Source organism: Capricornis sumatraensis, chromosome 2 (genome assembly GCF_032405125.1).
Source record: "Capricornis sumatraensis isolate serow.1 chromosome 2, serow.2, whole genome shotgun sequence".
NCBI classification, from domain to species: domain Eukaryota; kingdom Metazoa; phylum Chordata; class Mammalia; order Artiodactyla; family Bovidae; genus Capricornis; species Capricornis sumatraensis.
In genome coordinates, this window is record NC_091070.1 from 186,934,275 (window position 1) to 186,956,744 (window position 22,470).

A 22,470-nucleotide genomic window follows, 5' to 3' on the forward strand; every position below is an offset into this window, starting at 1 on the left:
TAGAATTCTCACTGAAAGTTTATTCATACCAGTAACTGTGCTGAATACTTTCTACATATTATCTCATTTAATCTTCACGGCACTCTTATTGAGGCAGGTGCTCTTAACAGTCTCATTTGTACCGTAAGAACACCAGTTTAGACAGGAGAGGTAAAGGGATTGACCTAACGTACAGCTTTAGCATCTGAACTCAGGACTGGAGCCCAGACTTCTGTGACATCTGAGTCTGTGCTCTTAACTATGGTCCTATTTATTGCTTATAATATGAATCATACTTCTAACAGTAAAAGGGAGGGTACTAGTAAAAAGATAAGCTGAACATGAAACGTCTCATAATTACTGGGAGGATATTTTGAAGACCTACACTTCTAGGGCTGAAAGCCTAGAACACTCTGTGAACATTAAATCTGCCCTTTAAAAAAAAATAGAGGTTAAGAAAAAATATATCACCTAATGCAGCCTATAAAAGTCCATGGCGTTCCCTCTTGAAGGCAACAGTGTAATTTTGCTAGGAGGATGCCAAGTTCACTGGCCTCTGTAGGCTTGCTGTTTACTGACATCCGATAGGCTTCAACATCTGTTGCCCTTCTCGATTGATGGGTGCTTCATTTTAGCACGTCCCTGATGCCAGGCTGGTAAAAAGCTTTAGTACTGAGGTCTTCTAAGACACTCCTAGGTCAGTGACACAGCTTTGTTTGTGAAGCTGGCTGAGGGAAGGAATATTCAGGGAAAAGGGCTAAGGGACATGCCATCCATCTACCATGCTGGGTATTCTCAGTTTTACCCTTGGGTCAAGCGACAGCTCCACAAAGTTATAAACCTGGGCAATTCTTAAGTTCAAGTCAAGTTTCAATGTTCTGCTCTGGACTCTTAACAACTTAATATAGGATGAATTCTTCTGCTGCTTCTGTAAAGTTTCATAGAAGGAATTCTCAGTTTGTTTTTAAAGAAATGGCAACTTTAGAATTTGATAGCAGGGAAGACACAGTCTCTTTTGGAGAATGGGTGTATACTTCCTTGACTCAGTGGACACTATCTGACTTGACCTATTTCCCAGTTCTATGCTGGCTGCTGGGAAGCTCCAAGTAATCCCCTTATCTCAGGGTCAGAGACCCACAGGCCAAATCTGCCCCATAAATCTGCTTGGTCTGGCACTCACCAAAGCAGGGTTGAAACAACCTGAATGTCAATGTCCTTAGGCAAGAGTATACATTCTCCAACCTGCATAAGAAATCATCCTGGCCTTTGCTGGTATTGTCCCAAGCTTATACAGACTAGTTGGCACCTGAAGGTATATATATTTGAGGATCCCCTAGTCTAAGTAGTTGGGGTATTCTCTTTCTACATAGCTTCTAACTTGTGTTTTATTTTGCTTAGTTTTATTCTGCTTAGCCCTTTATTATAAGCTTGCTCAAATCCTTTTTGGAAGAGGAGTATGAATGATAAATAAACTGTTTTCTTCCCAAAGCAAAACTGCCAAGATGAGTGTAAGTAGCTGCATCCATTGCATCCAAGGGATGATCATTTCGGGTGAGTCTCTTTGGCCTGCCCCATCTGTTAAAGGGAATCCTGTTGTTTCTTCAAGCAGGAGGAAAGATTTCTTCCTCCTTAGCAAGTGAGGGGCCTGGACATAATCAAGTGACATCTTCCCTACTTCTAGCATATAATATGTAAATTGAGCTCTAGGTGCTCTCTGAAGCACTGGGCAGCAAGGGAGATGCAGAGGGTAAGCCTAGAGTTAGACAGCTAAACAGGAACTCTCTTCCCTGTACCAGCCATCCATGTGACCTTAGGAGCTCATCAGCATCTTGATGCCTCCATTTCCTGCTTTATAAAGTGGGATGATGTTACTACCTACTTTACTGGGTTTTAGGTAAAGATTAAATCAATACAGGAAATAACAGTACTTTTGTGTATGCTGAGTATTGTGCTAAATGTGCTTTCATTCATAGAATATTTGCAGTTATTCTGTGGGGTCAGTTAATATGGCACAGAGGCTGAGAGAAACTTGCCCGTCAGGATGGTTCACCCAGCTAGCAAGTCAAGGAGATGCCATCACCTTGAGTGGAATAAGGTGACTTAAACGTTTTACTGCCCCATTTGATTTCCTCTTAGCTTGCCCACAACAGCTGTAGCTCATTTGCCCTCTTCCACTTCCCAGACTTGGCAGGCAGTTGCCATAACACAACTGAACTCCATCAGTTATTACTATTTATTGTGTGGAATTGAAATGGGGCAAGATTTGTGCAGGTCTGAAGCATATGCTCCTTCCTCTGCTTCCAGAGAAGGGACTCCAATGCAAAGATTAAAAGCCAGCCTGTGTCACACACCCCTCCAGAGTCCCAGTTCTGGAGTAACTAATGCTCTATGGCCAGGTTCAAATGTCCCCTTCTCAGAAGGACACTCACAGCCCTAAGGCAATGGGAGACACTCCTTCCGTGGTGTTCCATTAGCCATTGTAGAGCAAGTGTAGTTAAGCAATGGCCAACATTAAATAGACAGGATTCTACTTTGTTGTTTGTTGTTTAGTTGCTAAGTAGTGACTGACTCTTCTGTGACTCCATGGACGGTAGCACACCAGGCTCCTCTGACCATAGGATTTCCCAGGCAAGCATACTGGAGTGGGTTGCCATTTCCTTCTCCAGGGGATCTTCCCAACCCAGGGATCAAACCCACATCTCCTGCCTTGGCAGATGGATTCCTTACCGCTGAGCCACCTGGACCAGGCCAGTTCTACCCTACAGGTACTCATGCATTTGCCTCTTACAACACAAACTGTGAGATCATGATGCAGATAGTATGGTTAGGCTTACAGATGAGGGCTCTGAGGCACAGAGAAATTAAGTAAGTCACCCAAGGTAAGGGGCAGAGTTATGATTGGAGCCCAAGCCAAGGCCCACTGACCCTTGCCATTACACTTCGTGCTGACTTTTTCATAACTGTATCTATCTGCCTGTGTCTATCTTCTCCCTCCGAGGTTGGAACCCCATGGGTCCTGAGATGTGTTTAATTCTTCTTTGTCCTGCGACCATCTAGGACTGTCCCTGACACCTGGCAGCCTTTCTCTGATGAGCTCTGGGTCAAACAACAAAGCAGGGAGCCTCAGTACCTAGTTGAATCAGGCCCAGACACAGGCCTCTTCCAGATCCAGCCCACTGTTACCTGTCAGCCCAGCTATCGCAGCCCACCCTATCTCCAGCAGTGGAGGGAGAGCAGAAAATGCATCCTGACATCACAGGAAGGACCCAAGTAAAAGGTGCATTAATGGGGACAAAAACAAGCCAGCAGAGTGATTAATTTGGCCTTCCCTTCAATATTATGTTTACACAAGTTGATTATATAGCACTTAATTACTAATTTGCCCTACTTAAACCAAGAGTGCTTTTAATTTTTAATGAGATAAGGGAATGAGATGCCTTTACTTAGTAAGGAGCAGCTATTTTATTTCTTTCTCTTGTTTTGCCCAGCCAATTAATAACATTTCTAAGAAAATGTATCCCTCTCATGAATTCTTTCTCCTCATCTTCTTTCCAACCTCCCAGATTGAAAAAGAGATAGAAACAGACAAGAGGTCCTTAGAAACAAACTGACTTCACCTTCTGATCTGGCTGGCTGGGCTGGGAAAGGCATTATAAAGCTGAGTGACATGGGATCCATAAATGGTTCTATTTTTTGGGAGTTGGGGTGTGTCTATTCCCAGAAACCATGACTTGGTTGTTACTGACACCAGAACACGGCTCTGGGCCTCCAAACAAGGCAATCCCACCAGAATTCTGCGTTGTTTCCTAAGTATTAATGTCAGATAATTTTAAGCATGGCCCTAGGGCAGCCCATAGGAAGAGCATAGGTTCTGGAGTCAGCTCTGGATTTGATCACCACCTCTGCTTACTTGTTGGATGATGTATTTAAACTTTCTGAGCCTCAGTTTCCTATCTGTAACAGTGAGGTGAATCACCTACTTTCAAGAAATAAATGTCATCCCCAGTACCTTAGCACACTGCCCATCTCAGAAGAAGCACAGACAGTTTTCCTATCTTTAGTGGAAGGTAAGGGAGGAAAGGGAGAAGGCAATGGCACCCCACTCCAGTACTCCTGCCTGGAAAATCCCATGGACGGAGGAGCCTGGTAGGCTGCAGTCCATGGGGTCGCTGAGGGTGGGACACGACTTCACTTTCACTTTTCACTTTCATGCATTGGAGAAGGACATGGCAACCCACTCCAGTGTTCTTGCCTGGAGAATCCCAGGGACGGGGGAGCCTGGTAGGCTGCCATCTATGGGGTCGCACAGAGTTGGACACGACTGAAGTGACTAAGCAGCAGCACGGGAGGAAAATAAAGGCAGATATAAGGAGGTTCTCTCTGTCATCTGCAGAGCTGGCAGATCTGATCAGTGCTACTTAAAGGGGCTGTCCATGACATAATGACAAAAAGAGTTGCAGCAGAAAGTAAACAAACACACTGATTCTTTCATTGAGAACACTGTGCTGTGAACAAAATGTCATAATTGAGTTACATTCTGATGCAAGTGCTTTATCTCATTGCAAATCTGTAACAAACCATTCACAGATTGGCCTCTGGTCTGCAGACAGACCTGCCCAGCCCAGTCTGGATGGCGGTACATGCTCCTGAACACTCTCTCCCACCCTCCTCTGGGCTGAGCCAGGCTCATGTGTATGGACCATATCAATGAGCTTCCTTGACCTCTGACTTTGACTCCACCCAATGGAAGCCTGACAGTCAATCAGTGAGAGGGAAGAGAAAGGGGTCAATAATCCAGCTCTTCACTTCCAAGGTCATTGGCAAGACATCTGACTTGGTAGCCTCCATATAGTCCTCTCTTCTGGGATTCAGATGTTCTAGGAACTGTGTCCCCACTTCAGCTCCTAAGGTCCAGCTCTTATAGGTTCCAGTGTACTACATCGTCCCTTGTGATTTCTCCAGAGCCAGTCTACAGTCTGTAAACAGTCCCTCTACTAAACTCCCTACAACTATCCATTTGAGGGTATCTTCTGTGAAGACTTTGACTAACACAGTGACATTTTAATGTATATTCAAATTCTAGTTGTCTAGGGAAGCAGATTCACAGATACAGAGAACATATTTGTGGTTGCCAAGGGGGAGGGGGAGTGAGGCAGGGATGGATTGGGAGTTTGGGATTAGCAGATGCAAACTACACAGGATGCAAAATAAACAGGATGGATAAACAACAAGGTCCTGGATAGCCGAGGAAATGATATTCAATATCCTGTGATAAACCATAATGGAAAAGAATATGAAAAAGAGGGTATAAGTATAACTGAATCATTTTGTTGCACAGCAGAAAATAACACAATACTGTAAATCTGCTATACTTCAATAAAATACATTTTAAAAAATTAAAAAAAAAAAACAATGGTAATCACACTCAGCCCCACAGGAGTCTACTTCCAAGTATGACTAAGCTGAACAATCTTCAGCTTTGGAATTCTAGCCTAGGCCTTGGCTTCTGGCTCCCACCATTTCTAGCCTTTGACTTTGGCAAGTCATTTAAACCTTCTACCCTGTTTCTTCATTTGTAAAATTTATGATGATACTAGTATAGGAAATTTCCTTATGAATAACTTTTAACATGATATTAAATTGTTAGGTGTTCAACTTTCTTTGATATGTATATGATTAGAGAGATGACATCCAAGTTTCTGTACCCATAGTACTTTATGGCTCACTGCAAAGTATCAAATATTTCCAATAAGTAACTGTAATAATGATATTTTTCTCTCACATACATCTTGATCATTTGCCTCAATGATGAAATCAGAAGTCTTTCATAGATTTCAGAAAGACCTCTAAATATTCCATGGCTCTGAATCAATCTTTGTCCAGTGGTATCTATGTGTGCATTTATGTGTGTGCATGAATAGGCATTTTTAAGAAATTTCCCCAACTACAGACAATTCCTGATTTAACTAAAGGTCTTACCTTTCCTCATGTCTTATTTGCTTGCTTCTATAGCTTAATTTGGAGAAGGCAATGGCAACCCACTCCAGTACTCTTGCCTGGAAAATTCCATGGATGGAGGAGCCTGGTGGGCTGAGGTCCATGGGGTCGCTGAGGGTTGGACATGACTGAGCGACTTCACTTTCACTTTTCACTTTCATGCATTGGAGGAGGAAATGGCAACCCACTCCAGTGTTCTCACCTGGAGAATCCCAGGGATGGGGGAGCCTGATGGGCTGCCATCTGTGGGGTCGCACAGAGTCAGACACGACTGAAGCGACTTAGCAGCAGCATAGCTTAATTTACTGTGTTGAATATTAAGTTTATATTGCACAGATCTTCTAAACCCAACTTTACATCCTAAAGAGAAAAAAACCCAACTTATTCATTTCTAATTTATCCCAACAAGGAAATTCACCATAAAAAGTAAAAGCATAAATGATAATTAGAATGAGGAATTAAGTATGTATAGATATTCATTTCTACAAAATAATCTAACATATTTTTTCAGATTTGTACCAGTATAAAATGTTGTCTTGAACAAAATTAAGTCAAAGAGAAGTAGGTAAACTTTATTTAAGAATTACAGTCCTGAAATCCTCCTCAGAAACTAAAGGACTCAGTAGATATTTGGCTATTGCTTGCTTTTATAAGGGCACAATTCTTAAGTTCCTGAGTAAAAACTGCAGGAGGAAGGAGATATTTGAAAAAAATGTTTGTTAGCCTAAACCTCTGTGTTAATAACAATACTATAAAAACTGTCTTTTAACTAAAGTTCTTAATTAGTTAAGTGCTTTTTTTATATCTAACTCTATAAAAAGTAAATGGACAGGTTATGATTAAATACAAAAACATAAAACACTACTGGGAACATGGTATGAAGCCTTCTCCAAACAAAAGAAGTAGAAAACTTCCAAACCAAAGAGGGTATGTTTCTTCTTTTTATTTCTACAAGTCATAATCAACAAAGTAGCAATGATAAACATGGGTGCTGATATATTCTATTATCCCTTCCACCCTAGAAGGGCGGCTCAGCTGCCACATTGTGATCTCTGCTTTTTCCAGGCAACAGATATGAAAAGCATGGTTTGATGGAACGAAAAGAACAAGGTTATATGACCTCTCCATGCCTCAATGAAACTCCAGTACTTTGGCCACCTCATGTGAAGAGTTTACTCATTGGAAAACACCCTGATGCTGGAAGGGATTGGGGGCAGGAGGAGAAGGGGACGACAGAGGATGAGATGGCTGGATGGCATCACTGACTCAATGGACGTGAGTTTGAATGAACTCCGGGAGTTGGGGATGGACAGGGAGGCCTGGCATGCTGCGATTCATGGGGTCGCAAAGAGTCGGACACGACTGAGCGACTGAACTGAACTGAACTGATAGTTACTTTACAATGTTGTGTTAAAGTTTCTGCCGTACAGCAAATTGAATCAGTTATATGTATACATATATGCTATTTTAGATTTCCTTCCCATTTAGGTCACCACAGAGCATTGAGTAGAGGTCCCTGTGCTATACAGTAAGTCTTCATTAGTTATCTATTTTTTTACTCAGTAGGGGATCTTAGTTTCCCAACCAGGGATCGAACCCATGTCCCCCTGAAGTGGAAGCACAGAATCTTAACCACTGGGGAAGTCCCTAATTTTTGACTTTTATACCCATGATGCCATTTTCCAAACTGGATTAGAGTAAGAGAAATGTAATTAATCAGGACCTGAATTTGTTGTTGGTTGTTTTTTGTTTTTTTTGAGTAGGAGCAATTTTCAAAACATATAAGAACGTACTGTTAACCAGGTATGGTAATAAGTATAGAGAATGTTAAGGGTAATGTCACATTCTTAATTTAATCCTTCTTTAAATTAATTACCATTCCAGGATTTTCTGTTGATTTTCTGCGTCACTCCCATATGGAATAGGACATCGAAAATCCAATCAGAGACCTGAATCTACTTAATAAGAAACCAGAATCTCATAGCTCTTGAAGCATATGCTTATACAGCAAAGGGCAAAAGGCTACTAAAGAAAGCTGACAGTATCAGGACCATATGTGAAATGAACAGGATTTTAAGAGGCCTGGGAATGAAAACCAAATGAAACTAAAATTCACAGCAAAAGACTCCTTACACACAAGAAATGTGAGCCCTGAAATTTCACCCACTATTGGTGGGAGTATAAAGTGCTAATATGTATCAAAATCCTAAAGCTTGGGCAAACTCTTTGACCAAACAACTATACTTCCATAATTTAGTTTCTGGAAATAATTTAGGGTGTGGGCAAATTTTAGCTACAGAGATGTTATTAGTTGCAACGTTCCTTAAAACAACAGTTCAGTTCAGTTCAGTTCAGTTGCTCAGTCGTGTCCAACTCTGCGACCCCATGAATTGCAGCAGAGACAACCTAAATATTCAAAACTAGAGGACTGGAAAAAAAAAGTGATGGCATTTTCTATGGGGCAGAAAATTATACAGCCTACAAAAATGATAAATAAAGATGTTTATTGTGTATTTTGGGGTGGGGGAAAGGTTATAAAACAATATGCATTGTATGAATACATTTCTGCAATCAAGAAAAGTATAAAGTAATTTAAAAATATGGACCAAAGGATTAAAAGGATAGAAACCAGAATATAATATAGTGATAGTTTTAGGACAGCAATATCAGTGTTTTCATACTTTTCTTTCAGCTTAACTGAATTTTCTTATTTTTCCCAATGAACACGAATTATTACTTGTATTCCAGAAAAAGGAAAAAACTCAGCAAATTAAGACTGAATGTACCAAGAAATGGGATGGTTTCATATTTCTGAACATCCATTATATCAATATATCAGTTCTTCCAAACCTCCAGAAAGCAAGATCATGATAATCAACTTTACTTTGCAAAATGTAAAACTGGTATTTATGGTGACAGAAAGCCAAACAGAACTAAAAAGCACAGAAAGTTGACTCTCACAAAATAAAACAGACTGGAGACGTATTGTGTCACATACAAAACCACAGGCTTTGAAGCACATAATAGGTGATGAATATAAACTGGCTGCAAATGAAGTAAAACCTTGCAAAAAAGAACAGAAAGAAGGAGAGGCCTTGGCTAAGAAGTGAGGGTGTTTGCAAGGACTGACCTTGAGGGGAGACCACTGCGGTCAGCGTGGATAGTTTATCCTGTGGGCACACATTACAGAAAGGGTGAGTAATCACTGCTCTCCACTGGCCACTTACACATATTGGTCTGCGAGACACAGAAGTCTGTCTGGAACGTGACAAGGAAAGCTGATGGTGGGAACGCATGGAGTCAATGGTTTACAGAGGCAGCAGCCCTCACACCATAGGAGGAAAAGAGGTTTTGATTAATTGGTTGATTCCAAGGGCTTGTTTTCCTTACCCTGAAAGATGGCTGAATTCATTCTGATCTCCTGTCACCGTCTCATTTTGCTGATTTTTACTTTAGAGGCTTCTCTCTACTGCTTTCCCTCTTCCCCCGAGGTGGGGAGGGCAGGTGTCAAGATATTTAGCACTGTGAGAATTAAAGCTTATTTTATATAAATAGTCTTGGGGGGGGGGGAAGCTGCCTTATAAGATAAGAAATTACAGGAAGCTAATGACTTCTGCAGAAGGCCTGAAGGAAGCAGAAAGTGGAAAGCCATTTTGTATTTCTGCCTCTTTGCCACTGGACTGAGTTTTTCTCTCATGGCATTGTGAACCCGGTTTCTTGTTTTATGTGTCCTTTGCGTTTCTCAGAGCCTCTCTCTTGTCTGTGCTGAGAAAATGGAAGCATGCTGATAGCTTATAAAGTTATTTTTTCCAGTTTGTTACTTTTTCAGGACCTAGGAGCTTACAGAATTGTTATGGGATGCTCCCAACTTCTAATTATGATTCTTTGCATTCCAGGACATTCAGAATTAGAGAGGATCACTTTGAAGTGCACTGATGGACAGAGGAGCAGTGGGTGACCTTCTAGGGATGCGGGAGAGGTCAGACAGAAAGATCATAGATGCCAAGACTGCCTGGATTCCATGTTTTTATGACTATAAGGAGGGAGGAAGGCTGGGGGTTTGTAGGCTGGGGGTTGGGGACCCCTGCTTTAAGATATTATTCTATTGTTTAATGTGGCTGGATGACTGTATCAATACCCTTTGTGAGACCCTAATTTGAAAAGGGAAGAGTAGGAAGACTGCTGAAGAGTTGATGCTTCCGAACTGTGGTGCTGGAGAAGACTCTTGAGAGTCCCTTGGACTATAATGAAATCAAACCAGCCAACCTTAAAGGAAATCAACCCTGAATGTTCATTGGTTGGACTGATGCTGAAGCTGAAGCTCCAATACTTTGGCCACCTGATGCGAAGAACTGACTCATTGGAAAAGACCCTGATGCTGGCAAAGACTGAAGCCAGGAGGAGAAGGGGACCACAGAGGATGAGATGGTTGGATGGCATCATTGACTCGATGGACATGAGTTTGAACAAGCTCCAGGAGTTGGTGATGGACAGGGAGGCCTGGCGTGCTGCAGTCCACAGGGTTGTAAAGAGTTGGACACAACTGAGTGACTGAACTGAACTGAGGAAGACTTTAGCTATCTAAAGGGAGCACAGAAAAGGACAGGGGAAGAAACGGAGACTCTGAGGATGAGAATATGAATGGATAAATAAACAAAGGGTGGAAGCAGGAACTGTCAGTGGGCTGCAAAATTTGTATAGCAATGGACCTTGTAACTTGAGTAATCTCTCTCATTAATAACCCATCAGAAAATTCCATCCACTGTCCCTTTCCCTCCAGCTGATACACTTTCCCCAGAATTGAAATATATAGAAGTGTGCAACAGCTATAAGTAAAATTTACAACTCTAAGTTCTTCTGATCTGTTTGTACTGGCAAAGGAAGGCATAGCACTCTATTCCCGGCTGATGTCATCCATTCATGGGCCTAAGAATTTGGGAAATCCTGTCTCCCCAGGCACATAGCCTAGGTCTTTTGGAGTCTTCTTATCCTTTCCTTCATCTGAAGGAGATGCCACTGGCAGAGTATACCAAAGTCAGCCCATCTAGATAAGAAGTGAAATTCTTTATCCAACTACCATATGTGTAGCCTATGAGAAGACAAAACACATGGCCCACGGGAATCACTGAGTTGCTGGCAAGCTTTGCCCAGCCTTCTTAAAGGAAGGGGTAGCAGGCATCCTGAAGATCAAGTTAGGATCTATGAAGTTCAGGTTTGAAGTCTGAAGTTCAGGTTGAAGAATATGAATCACAGGGAGGAAGTTATTCTGTTTTACCTCAGCCTGCCAGAGTCCTGATCTGGTCCCCAGACCTGGGGCACAGAGGTTTGCATGTCTTCTTTAGAGAGAGATGAATGAATCCAGGTGTACATGCATTTACATTTCCAAACATAATCATTATAACAATGTTGATAATTATACCTGGGCTTCATGAAGGTTCATGGAATCAAGATTGCTGGGAGAAATATCAATAACCAGATATGCAGATGACACCATGCTTATGGCAGAAAGCAAAGAACTAAAGAGCCTCTTAATGAAAGTGAAAGAGGAGAGTGAAAAAGTTGGCTTAAAACTCAACATTCAGAAAACCAAGATCATGGCATCTGGTCCCATCACTTCATGGCAAACAGCAAAACAATGGAAACAGTGACAGACTTTATTTTGGGGGCTTGCCAAATCACTGCAGATGGTAACTGAAGCCATGAAATTAAAAGATGTTTGGAAGAAAAGCTATGACCAACCTAGATAGCATACTAAAAAGCAGAGACATTACCTTGTCAACAAAGGTCCGTCTAGTCAAGGCTATGGTTTTTCCAGTAGTCATGTATGGTAGTGAGAGTTAGACTATAAAGAAATTTGACCATCGAAGAAGTGATGCTTTTGAACTGTGGTGTTGGAGAAGGCTCTTGAGAGTCCATTGGACTGCAAGGAGAGCCAACCAGTCAATCCTAAAGGAAATCAGTCCTAAAGATTCATTGGAAAGACTGATGCTGAAGCTGAAACTCCAATACTTTGGTCACCAGATGTGAAGAACTGACTCATTTGAAAACACCTTGATGCTAGGAAAGATTGAAGGCAAGAGAAAAAGGGGATGACAGACGATGAGATGGTTGGATGGCATCACTGACTCAATGGACATGAGTTTGTGTAAACTCTGGGAGTTGGTAATGGACAGGGAGGCCTGGCATGCAGCAGGCCATGGGGTTGCAAAAGAGTCGGACGTGACTGAACTGAACTTCATGGAGGTCACTGAAGCTTTCAAAGGCGCTATCTCAGCAGTTCCACAGGTGTGGCAATTCTTAATTAAACATTTTATTTAAAGGAAATAAACAAATGAAACAAGCACCTGGAGAGGTCAAGTGACACTGTTTGAGGATGTACAACAACCACACACAGAAGTCAAGACCACATGGGCTCTCTCTGGCATGTGATGACAGGCAAGGTTCAGGTCTCTTGCACCCACGGGCTTTCTTTACTAGATTATAGTGCCTCTTAAAAAGGATCAGGAGAGGCACTCAATTCTGTGGGTTGAACAGGGGATGGGAGCTTGTCTTTAAAATGTGGTAAGCCTTGCAGTTGCTACTCAAGTCACTGATTCCAACATTCAATCTACCTTATCTTAGGTACTGTTTCAGAAGACTAAGGGAGAATATTACGTAGTGAAGAAGACGTCAGTGTGGGATGAGGCTCAGTTTTCACCTAGGAGAAGATGTGAGTGGAATCTTCTCAGAGTTAGAAACTCCAAATATGACTAAAATATCAATGAGGAGCTATAAGTCGTGGTATGAAGAATCACACGGAACAGTCAGATCATGTCATACTACTCTGTTTCAGCTGCAGACAATCTCCTTGTGACCAATGACATTGCTTTTCAGAAAATTCACCCTTGAACGTTTAAGAAGCCAAAAAATATTTTTCAAGAAAAAAGAAAAATATAAATAAAAACAGAATGAAAATCGGCAGAGGATATATACTGAAATCAAGAGACCTTGATTTCAATTTTGCTTCTGTCCCTTATTAACTGTAGCCTTGGGCAACTTTCTTAAAACATCTCTGAGCCTGGTTTTCTTCATATATAACACAGGAATAAAAAGCCCTACCTAGAGACTGTCAAGATTAAATGAGGTATCTTCATTTGCTCAGGCTGACATCACAAAATACCAGATTCAGTGTTTAAACAACATAAATCTATTTTCTCAAGGCACCAATATCAAGGTGCCAGCAGGGTTGGTTCTGGTTTACAGATGGCTACCTTTCAGCTGTGTCCTCACATAGCAGAGAGAAAGCAAGGTCTGGTATCTCTTCTTAGAAGGGCACTAATCTCACCATAGAGGTCCCACCCTCATGACCTCACCTAATCCAAATTACCTCCTGGAGGCCACATCTCTAAATATCATCATGCTGCAGGATTAGGGAGTCAATATTTGAATTTTAAGGGAAAAGAAACTTCCAGTTCATAATATGAATTAACCTATGCAGGACCTTAGTAAGCATCTCTACTGCTTTGTTTTAGCAATTATGCTTCATCCCAGGGAGGGCAAGGCAGCTAGTTATGAGAACATCTTCATCAATCAACACATTAAAATAAGTCACTGACATTTCAACAATAAATACCTCTATGTGACGTTTCTGACACTCACCAGGAAATCCAGAAAAATGTTGAAAATTCAACTCTCCCATCTTTGTTTAAAAACTCCAGTTAAAATCCACAAGCATTCATGAATGAGTTTAATTCTTTGGAAGAGATATTTCATAAGCATCAGCTTGAGAGGCTTGGACAGGGTGCAGGGCATTACACTTTCAAAAATGTTGGAATGAGACTCTTCCATGTGACCATTTCCAATATGTACCCTTAAATTCTGTAATCTTTCTGGATCTCTGTTGCCCATGAGGGTTGTGAGAGGTACCAGGAAGATTATATGAAAAGCACCTAGCATAGTTCTTGGTACAAAAGAAGGTTACAATAAATAAAGCTCTCATTACTGAGCTACTAATGGAAAACCTGGCTTCTAGTCCCAACCTTGAGACCGTGGGCAAGTCACTTAATCTCTCTCATGCTCAGCTGAACAAATACTTCTTCAACTTTCAGTTACAACTTCGGAGCCAGACTTCTTGGTTTTGGCATTTACTAGCTGTTTCAACATAAGCCAAGTTATTTAACTTCTCTTGCCTCAGACTCATCAACTATAAAAGGGGGATAATAGAGCTGTTGTGGGACTGAATGTACATTCCTGATTCAGAGAAAGAACTCATGTGCTCCTGATTATTATCATAGATAAACAGAGTGGAGAGCAGATCACAGAACTTGTAGGAAGTCAAGTAAGGGCTGACTCCAGAGCTTGTGCTCTGAGTCCTAATCCATACTGTTTCTCTGCTGCTGCTGCTGCTGCTAAGTCGCTTCAGTCGTGTCCGACTCTGTGCGACCCCATAGACGGCAGCCCACCAGGCTCCCCCGTCCCTGGGATTCTCCAGGCAAGAACACTGGAGTGTGTTGCCATTTCCTTCTCCAGTGCATGAAAGTAAAAAGTGAAAGTGAAGTCGCTCAGTCGTGTCTGACTCTTAGTGACCCCATGGACTACAGCCCACCAGGCTCCTCCATCCATGGGATTTTCCAGGTAAGAGTACTGGAGTGGGGTGCCATTGCCTTCTCCATACTGTTTCTCTACCTTTTTGTAAACCTATTGTTAACCTTATTATTTTACAACTCAAAATCTCTCCATAAAACCCACATGTGAAATGTCTTTTGCAATTTGGTGGGAGGAAAAGCTTTGTCTCCTACAGAGACTAATATGCTTCCTCTTTTTGAAAAGAAGAATTATGCAACTTATCATGTGTTCTTTTTTGTCTTGGCTGCCAGGAAGCTCCGAGTCAAATCGTGTGCTCCATCATCACCAGAAACTTGTTTCCTTCTTCCTGTATCTCTGTTCCTTATTTTTTCTTTTAATTCCCTTTTACTAATGTTTTCATTTGTGTCTCTTGTTGAAAGAGGCCTTGGAGGTATTTAAAAAGTGGTGGGTGGATGGAGATGAAGGAAGCCAATAAAAATCAGAAATTCACATGAAAAATTTAAGTTTTCTACCTTACCTGTTTCACTTGCTAAAAGAAAAAAAATGGGAAAATTTAGATGAAATCATGTAAGAGCTATTTTAAAGGAGGGGAAAAAAAAAAGAAAACCAACAGAAGAACAGAACGACTGACAGTAACGAAGCCCAAGTCAAATGAAAACTGCAATAAATATGTCTGAGGCTAGAAGTGTTTGTGCTTTCCCTGGCTGGAACCTATCATTTCTTAATTATATCCTGTGTGTGTTTTGCAAGACATGAGCTGCTGTCAAGAGGAAGGACAGCCCCAGACAGGGGCGGGGCCACGGCCCACCCCTTGGTCCTCACATACCTGTACAGAAGCGAAATCCCCCGAGGCACAGGCCCCCAGAACAGCAGCGCCCACAAGAACAGACTCCACCTCTTGCGACAGGACCACAGGCATGCCTGCGCAGAACAAGGCCACACCTTGGTTAGGGAGCAGGGCCAGGGGAGCCAGTCAGCAGCCCCGGCAGCACAAACACCTGATGTAAAGGCAGCGGCAGGGCTCCCTCCCTGCCCCCTGCAGTTTCCAGTTCTTTAGGATTACTTGGTTCTAAAGGATTTCCCTGTCTCTGCCTGCCAGTACAGTAGACAAGGGTCCCTTGGGAACCAATACACACACACACACACACACACACACACACACACACACACACACACACACCCACACACACACCCCCCACACACACACACACCCCCACACACACACACACACACCCCGCCCCCCTCAACTCAGGAGACCTTTCTGCCTGGGGTTTCTAGGCTTCTGCTAGCTGCTACCTGCCATTTCGAGTAGTTTTCTACAAACTTTTCTGAAGCGCTCTACTGAGCCTATGGTAGACAGAGATGAATCCGACTTCTCTGCTACTCAGGTTTCAAAGGGGAGATGGATGAGACAGAGATAGAGGCCTCGTATGGGGCTGGGTCTGTAACTGAGATGCACTAAGAAAAGGGAAGTGTGACGGAGGGTGTGATGAACCTTTGAGGGGGCCTCCTACATCTCTCAGAGAGCAAGCCAAAGCCCTTACCAAGGCTGACAAGGCACTCCAGGACAGGCCCACTTCTCCCACCCTGCCTGGCTCCTCCTCTCCTCCAGGCCACAGGATCCGGTCACCTTGCTCTTCCCTGAATCAGCTTCAGGCCTTGCCTGTGCTGTTCCTCCTGTCTGGGTCACTTCCTTCAGGATGTCCCTGGGGCAACTCCTTCCTGCAAGTCTGTGCAAACATGTCTTCCCATTGTGGCTTTCCTGGCCATCCGAACTAAAATGACAACTCACCCACAACATCCCTTATCCCCCTTAACTTCCTCAATGCCCTCCAACACTGTATTATTACTTCTTGGGTTACTCTCTTGTCTGCTAGAACACAAGCTCCATGAGGGCAGAGGCTTTATTTTGTCTACTGCTGAATCCCTAGAATTGAGACTGGTATTGAGCATATGTAAGTGCTTATATGATGAACGAATAAACTTTTGAGATGGGGAAGGGGGTCAGAGCAGTGGAGCTCAGGATTCAACAAGAATACGAAGGATGAGTAGGGGTCCACCAGGTAGGGAGGAACACTCCTAGCTCAAAGCAGACTTAAGATGAATAGGAATAATTTAGAATTCTTCGTATTTTTTATGTGTGCATATGAAAAAAAACATACATGAAATATAAATATTTTTGATAATCAGGAGATGGCAGCAAACTCCACAGAGGTAAGCTCTGTGGCCAGACCTGTAAGATCTCAAGACAATCAATCTCAAGACATTGTTTATCCAAAGACTGTTTTTCTTCCTGTCTTTTCTGGGGAAGACTTCCTGGACATAGCCTCCTCTGCCCTCCCACCATCTCCTAACTCATCATCTCACTCCAAGGTTGGGAACCCTTCCCCAGCTACCCTTGATGAAGAGAACAGGGGACAGAATTCTCACACACATCCCAGGGTACTTAGGAATACCAGCCCCATCCACAGGGGCAGTGCTGGAGACTTTGCTGATAAGGTGGGGTGGAGTCTCTGGGAAAAGCTCAACCTGGTTCCACTAGCCCTGTGTTCTTTAGCAAGTCATTTATACACTTTTAGCCTCAGTTTCCCCCTGTGTAAAATGGAGATAATAACGGGTTTGCTGGAATTTTAATGGGAAAGGGTACGTGCAGGGCTCAACACAACCCCTTTTAGAATGGTGGTGTTAGGATGCATCTCAATGAGGGGTGAAGGCCTTCTAGGTGCACTTCACCTGGGCTGGAAAGCGGCCCAGCGGGGAAAGAATGGGGAAGATGCGCATCAGTCGTCCAGAAGACAGGAGAGATGCCAGGCCACATGGGAGGGCTGTGTGGGCCACATCTGGAGAGAGCAGGACAAGCCTTTGCAGAGTCTGGGGATCGTGGGGATGGGAATGTGATCTTGATCATCCCACGGGCTTTGGACTTATCACATGACATCACCCCACAGGCTGCTTGCCTCCCAGCCTTGCTTTCCCTGTTAAAGCCTCACTGGTCTGAGCAAAGAACTGCTCATGGCCCCTGTCCTCGGGAATGGGACTCCAGAGGGAGCTGGGTGGATCCCGTGTCAGCTCTCCAGTTGCAGCCCAAAGTACTCTGGAATCAGGCTGCCAGGGTTTGAATTTTGGCTTCCTCCCTGTCTTAGCTGTGTGCCTTAGCTTAGGTGAGTTATTTAACCTCTCTGTGCCTGTTTTCCCAGCTGCAAAATGAGGTTGAAATTCCACTGATCTCACAGAGTTGTTGTGAGAATTTACAGGCTTATTTGAGCATTTTTAATACTGTTTCGGAACATTCTCATAGAGAATTGACCCTACTTAAAAAAAAAAAAAAAAAAGTGATATTGTAAGTAAGGCACTTAAAAGAGTTTGTGGCTTAGAGAAAGCACTAAACTGAGCTTCCCAGGTGGCGCTAGTGGCAAAGAACCCAGCTGCCAATGCAGGAGACATAAGAGATGAGGGTTTGATCCCTGGGTTTGGAAGATCCCCTGGAGAAGGGCACGGCAACCCATTCCAGTATTCTTGCCTGGAAAATCCCAAATTCTTCATGTTTATCTGATCTGGGTCCTGGGACACTGACCTGTATGGACCATGTCTGTAAGCCCCCTGCCCTCTGATCACATCCTTGACTGAGCTCATCTGCAGTCAGGCGGCCCCTCTTCACGCAGCCCCTCGGCCTCAAGTCGGTTACCTCCCGCCCCGGCCCCTGGAAGCCTCGGGGTAGTTAGACTGTGAGTAGACTCATGGTACTGCCTGGTGGCTGGGGTTTCCCTCAACCCTGCCCTCGCCTCTGTAAACAGACCCTTTACTGGACTCTTCTCCAGTTAATCCAGTGTGAGTGTGTCATCTGTTCTCTGCTTGGGTCTGACTCATACTGACACCAACGTCCTCTGGGTCTCCCTATCCTCTCTGGAGAGTAGTCAGAGCACAAGAACACTTTTTCTGTTTGAAATGACCCTCCTGGCGGGACAGGATTGTTCTTTACATGCCTGTGCCAAACTCAGACAATGAATACATGAAAGAGTAAATGACTGAATAATGAATAAGACAGGCAGAGGGAAACCCCTACTGAAATGGCCAGAATTTTTCAAAACAAAATTTAGGAGGAACATTTAGTCCCGAGTCAGTGAGAGAAACCTATAATTACTCAGTACACACCAAGTATTTCTTGAAACCACAGTTAACTATATGCCCAGGGTACAACAAGATTCTTCTTCCTCACGTAGAGGACATTTCTCAAGTTGGCAAAATCCTGCTCTCCCTGCTTGCATGGAACAGGCAGGAGCAGACTGTTCCCCAAATGGCAAAGATTTGCTTACAAAATATTTAACTTCTTTTTTTTCTAAAATGCACCTCCTTCTTTTCGGCATGGGGCTGCCTGAAGGGAAGAAGTGAACTAACATTCATTGAACACTTATCTTAAGCTAAGCACAGAGACTGGTGCACACAAACTCATGAGTATTTATTCCTCGGCATGCTCTCTATGAGGGAAATAATATTATTTCTACCTTTCAGAAAGGGGAAATGAGGCTGAGTGGTAAAGCAATTTGCCTAAAGTCACCGAGCTAGTGCTCTCCTCCATTATTCCATACTATCTCCAATGAATCTGCCAAATTCCATTGTTTTCACGTGTATTCCTGAGACTCATGTATCAGGTCTACGTTCTTTCTATAGCTTTGTTTGCAGGAAAACTAGAGCAATTACAATTTTAAAGGCATCAAACACTCTACCTATACACCCACAGCTTGTGTACCCGTCTTTTACAGAAACACATGCAAATGTGTTCTTTTTACAGAGTGCTGGGTGAAGGAGAGGAAGAAGGCAGCTTTGCCTGGAATGTGAACTATTTTATCTGATGCATTAATGAGTCTGGCAGAACCCAAAGCATTTCAAGGCAGATGCACTTTGCCATCACTTGTCAATCACAGGCTTCCCCAGGCAGAGGCATTTCAGGCCAAAGAAAAGATCCCTTTGTTCAAAACTGTAACTGGTCCACAGTCAGAGACAAAGGGTCCAGTTTCAATCGGAATCCAAATAACAATTAACAGCCTTTTCATTTGACAGCCTAAAGCAGAACAGTTTCCAAAGTAGAACTTTCTATGAAGCCACTGCACCCCTTTCTTCTGAGTCAGCTCAGTGGTGTGAGGCCTGGAAAAGAACTCACTTTCCCAAAGGCTGGAGCCACAGTGTAGAGTCAGGGCCTGCTGCCCTGCTCTCGGGCCGTTGTTTCCTATTCCCTCGGGTGATGTGTCAGCCAGGGTTGATTTTATCTCTCTTCCTAGATCCAGGTAGGAAGTCTTGGTGGCTCTTTGGAGGCTGGATGTTGGAAAGTCACTCACAGATCAGATCTGAAGTATGAATTGTATTTCAACAAGCTAGTTATGGCTTTTCTCTTAGGGAAAATTATAAGGTAATCTGGGCTCCTTTTTTACGTCTTCTTCTCTGCCTCCAAATGGCCCACTTCCATAGGTTTTGGACACTTTAGGAAAGGGGGATTCATCATTAAATGGTTATAAACTGGGCCTTTTTCTGCTCAGATCACAGGGGGATCAGCCCATGACCCAGGATTCTCTTCATCTGTGTCATGATCTCTGGTTCTGATGAGGTGAGAAGGAATCACAGGATCTTGAAATTTGAATCAGGGCTCAAATTCCGACCAGCAGCCAGACACCCGCAGCTCCCACCATAGCCAGGCTCTGCAATCTTTCTTCAAGACAGTTTGCTTATCACTTCCTCCAGTCTCTTGCCCTGCACTGTTACACACCCAAACCAGGGCAAGGTCATGGTATTTCCATAACGGCCTGTGCTTCTCTCACTTAAAGCTCTTGCAACACTAGATTTGATGTGTCTGTTTGCTGTCTGCCTTCTTCCATAGACCCTGAGCTCTCTGGGGGCAAGAATCATGTTTTCATCTCTGTATCTTCAATACTACCCAAAGTGGGGTGTCAGAAGAGGTACTCAAGACTGTTAAGTAAATATTTGAAAATTAAGATCTGGCCCTTGCCAACTTCTCTTATTTCTTACCATCATCCAGTAGTTGGATACACATAGAAGTCACTTTCCCTGGTATGACAACAGCAGTTAACTTTAAAAAAAAAAATCATTTTAACAGAAATGCTCCAAATAATATGGCAGCCCACCTATACCCTCCTTTTTTCTACCCTGTCTAGATCTTGGCCACAGTCATGTGCTGTCAAGTCTAGGATGACCTCTTCTCCTCCTCCTCAGACTCACCAGTGATGTCTGCGTGCATTTGCACAAAAAGGGGATTCTTGCTGAGGCCACCACACAGGAAAAGGGTGCTGATCGAGTGCCCCGCTGACTCCATGGCCTCTATAATGAGGCGTGTTCCGAACTTAAAAGGAAAAACAGAAGAAAGCATCAGCATGGTAGCAAGGGGAAATGATATAGAACATTTACTGAGTGTTTACCCAGCAGCAGACTCTGCACTTGGAGGCTGACATATATATACTCTCTTAGAAAGTCAGGACTCAAGGAGATTACATTGCTCATGATAATGCCATTACGTGAAGTTGCAGAGTGGGAATTCCAACCTGGGTCTGCCTGATTCCAAAACCTTCTGAATTATTATACCATTTGCTTCTGTCAGCAGTCATACAACATTGAGCAAACAAGTTGACAGCGTTCACACAGTTCATTCAAATACACATATTTGATGAGTATCCACTATGGCCCAGATCCTCTACGATAAACTTTTCGGCACCAGGGGCTAGTTTTGTGAAAGACAATTCTTCCACGGACTGGCGTGGGGCTGGTGGTTTCTGGATGATTCTCAGAAGGAGCGCATAACCTAGATCCCTCACATGTGCACTTCACAGCAAGATTCGTGATCCTATAAGAATCTAATGCTGTGGCTGATCTGACAGGAAGGAGAGCTCAATTGGTAACATGAGCCATGGGGAGCAACTGTAAATACAGGTGAAGCTTCGCTAGCTCACCTGCCACTCACCTCCTGCTGTGCAACCTGGCAGGCTGGGGACCTCTGCTCTGTGAGTTATGGGGAATGGAGTGACTGGCAGCTCTGCTCCGAAAAACTGGGCTTCAAAAGATCTCTGCTGGAGATCTCTAAGTCAGTTTTCCTTCCCTAAAGAGGAACTAAAGAAGTTAGTTCCTTGGAAATGGCGCCAACAAACTCAGCAGCAGAAACATGGAAAGAGGGCTCTCATTGCACAAAGAAGGTGAGCGACAAGACTTCAGGCTGGGAAAGGGCTAAAAGGACCTTTGTTATCACCTGAAGCCAGGTAGTGGTTCTAATGAGACAGTTTCCAGTGCCAGAACCCATTCCTCGTCAGTCCTTAGTGATCTGAGATGATGCAGAAACCACATGCCCTGTTTGGCTCAAGCTTCAGCATATTTTTATTTCAGCCCTTGTGTCTTCCTATCTTTTGAAAATGTGTTAGTTTCATCCTTGCCTCGTTCAGCTCATGAAACTCAGTAAAAACTGATGCTTGACAAGAAGATACTACCATAGGGTCATCAAGGTGAATCTTAATACATAAGTCATTAGTTTTAGCTAGGGTATTAGAGTAGCTAAAAACCATAATTCCCTAGAAAGTTAAAAAACTGGAAGTCTCCAAATCATCATTTATTTGAGAGAGGATTAATAACAAAAAGATGAACTGTGATATGATGTTAGGAGGCAGCTGCATGGTGGTGTTAGAGAAAGCGGCTCTGGGAAGAAATGAGGGAGAAGGTATTTTGGTGTCATGATAGCCCTTGAAATGTTCAGAGAGAGCTACTTTGGGGAGTGACCAAGTCCCAGGTGTGCACACAGGAAATAGCTGAAGCAGATGGAAGAAAAGGTCAAGGGGAGGGAGAAGGTCAAGGGAGAAAGGGAGGTTAAGGATCTGGGAGGTAAGAGATGGTGCAAACACCAAGAAGGTGGGGTGTGGGCTTCACAGGTTCAGTGAAGGC

At 43.3% G+C, this 22,470-nt stretch overlaps 1 protein-coding gene across 8 annotated transcripts in view; it reads right to left on the reverse strand.

Annotated features, from left to right (window-relative positions):
* The window catches only part of FGGY (FGGY carbohydrate kinase domain containing), a 502,857-nt gene that overhangs the window by 74,798 nt on the left and 405,589 nt on the right, over positions 1-22,470 (reverse strand). For all 8 annotated transcript variants that reach the window (XR_011144409.1, XM_068963998.1, XM_068963999.1 and 5 more), the window contains 2 exons: positions 20,770-20,890; positions 15,368-15,462 (listed from right to left, as the gene is read on the reverse strand). Coding sequence is in view for 7 of the 8 variants with exons in the window: in XM_068963998.1 (XP_068820099.1) it covers positions 15,368-15,462; positions 20,770-20,890 (216 nt within the window). In the remaining variant the exon portion in view is untranslated. The remainder of the gene's footprint in view (positions 1-15,367; positions 15,463-20,769; positions 20,891-22,470) is intronic.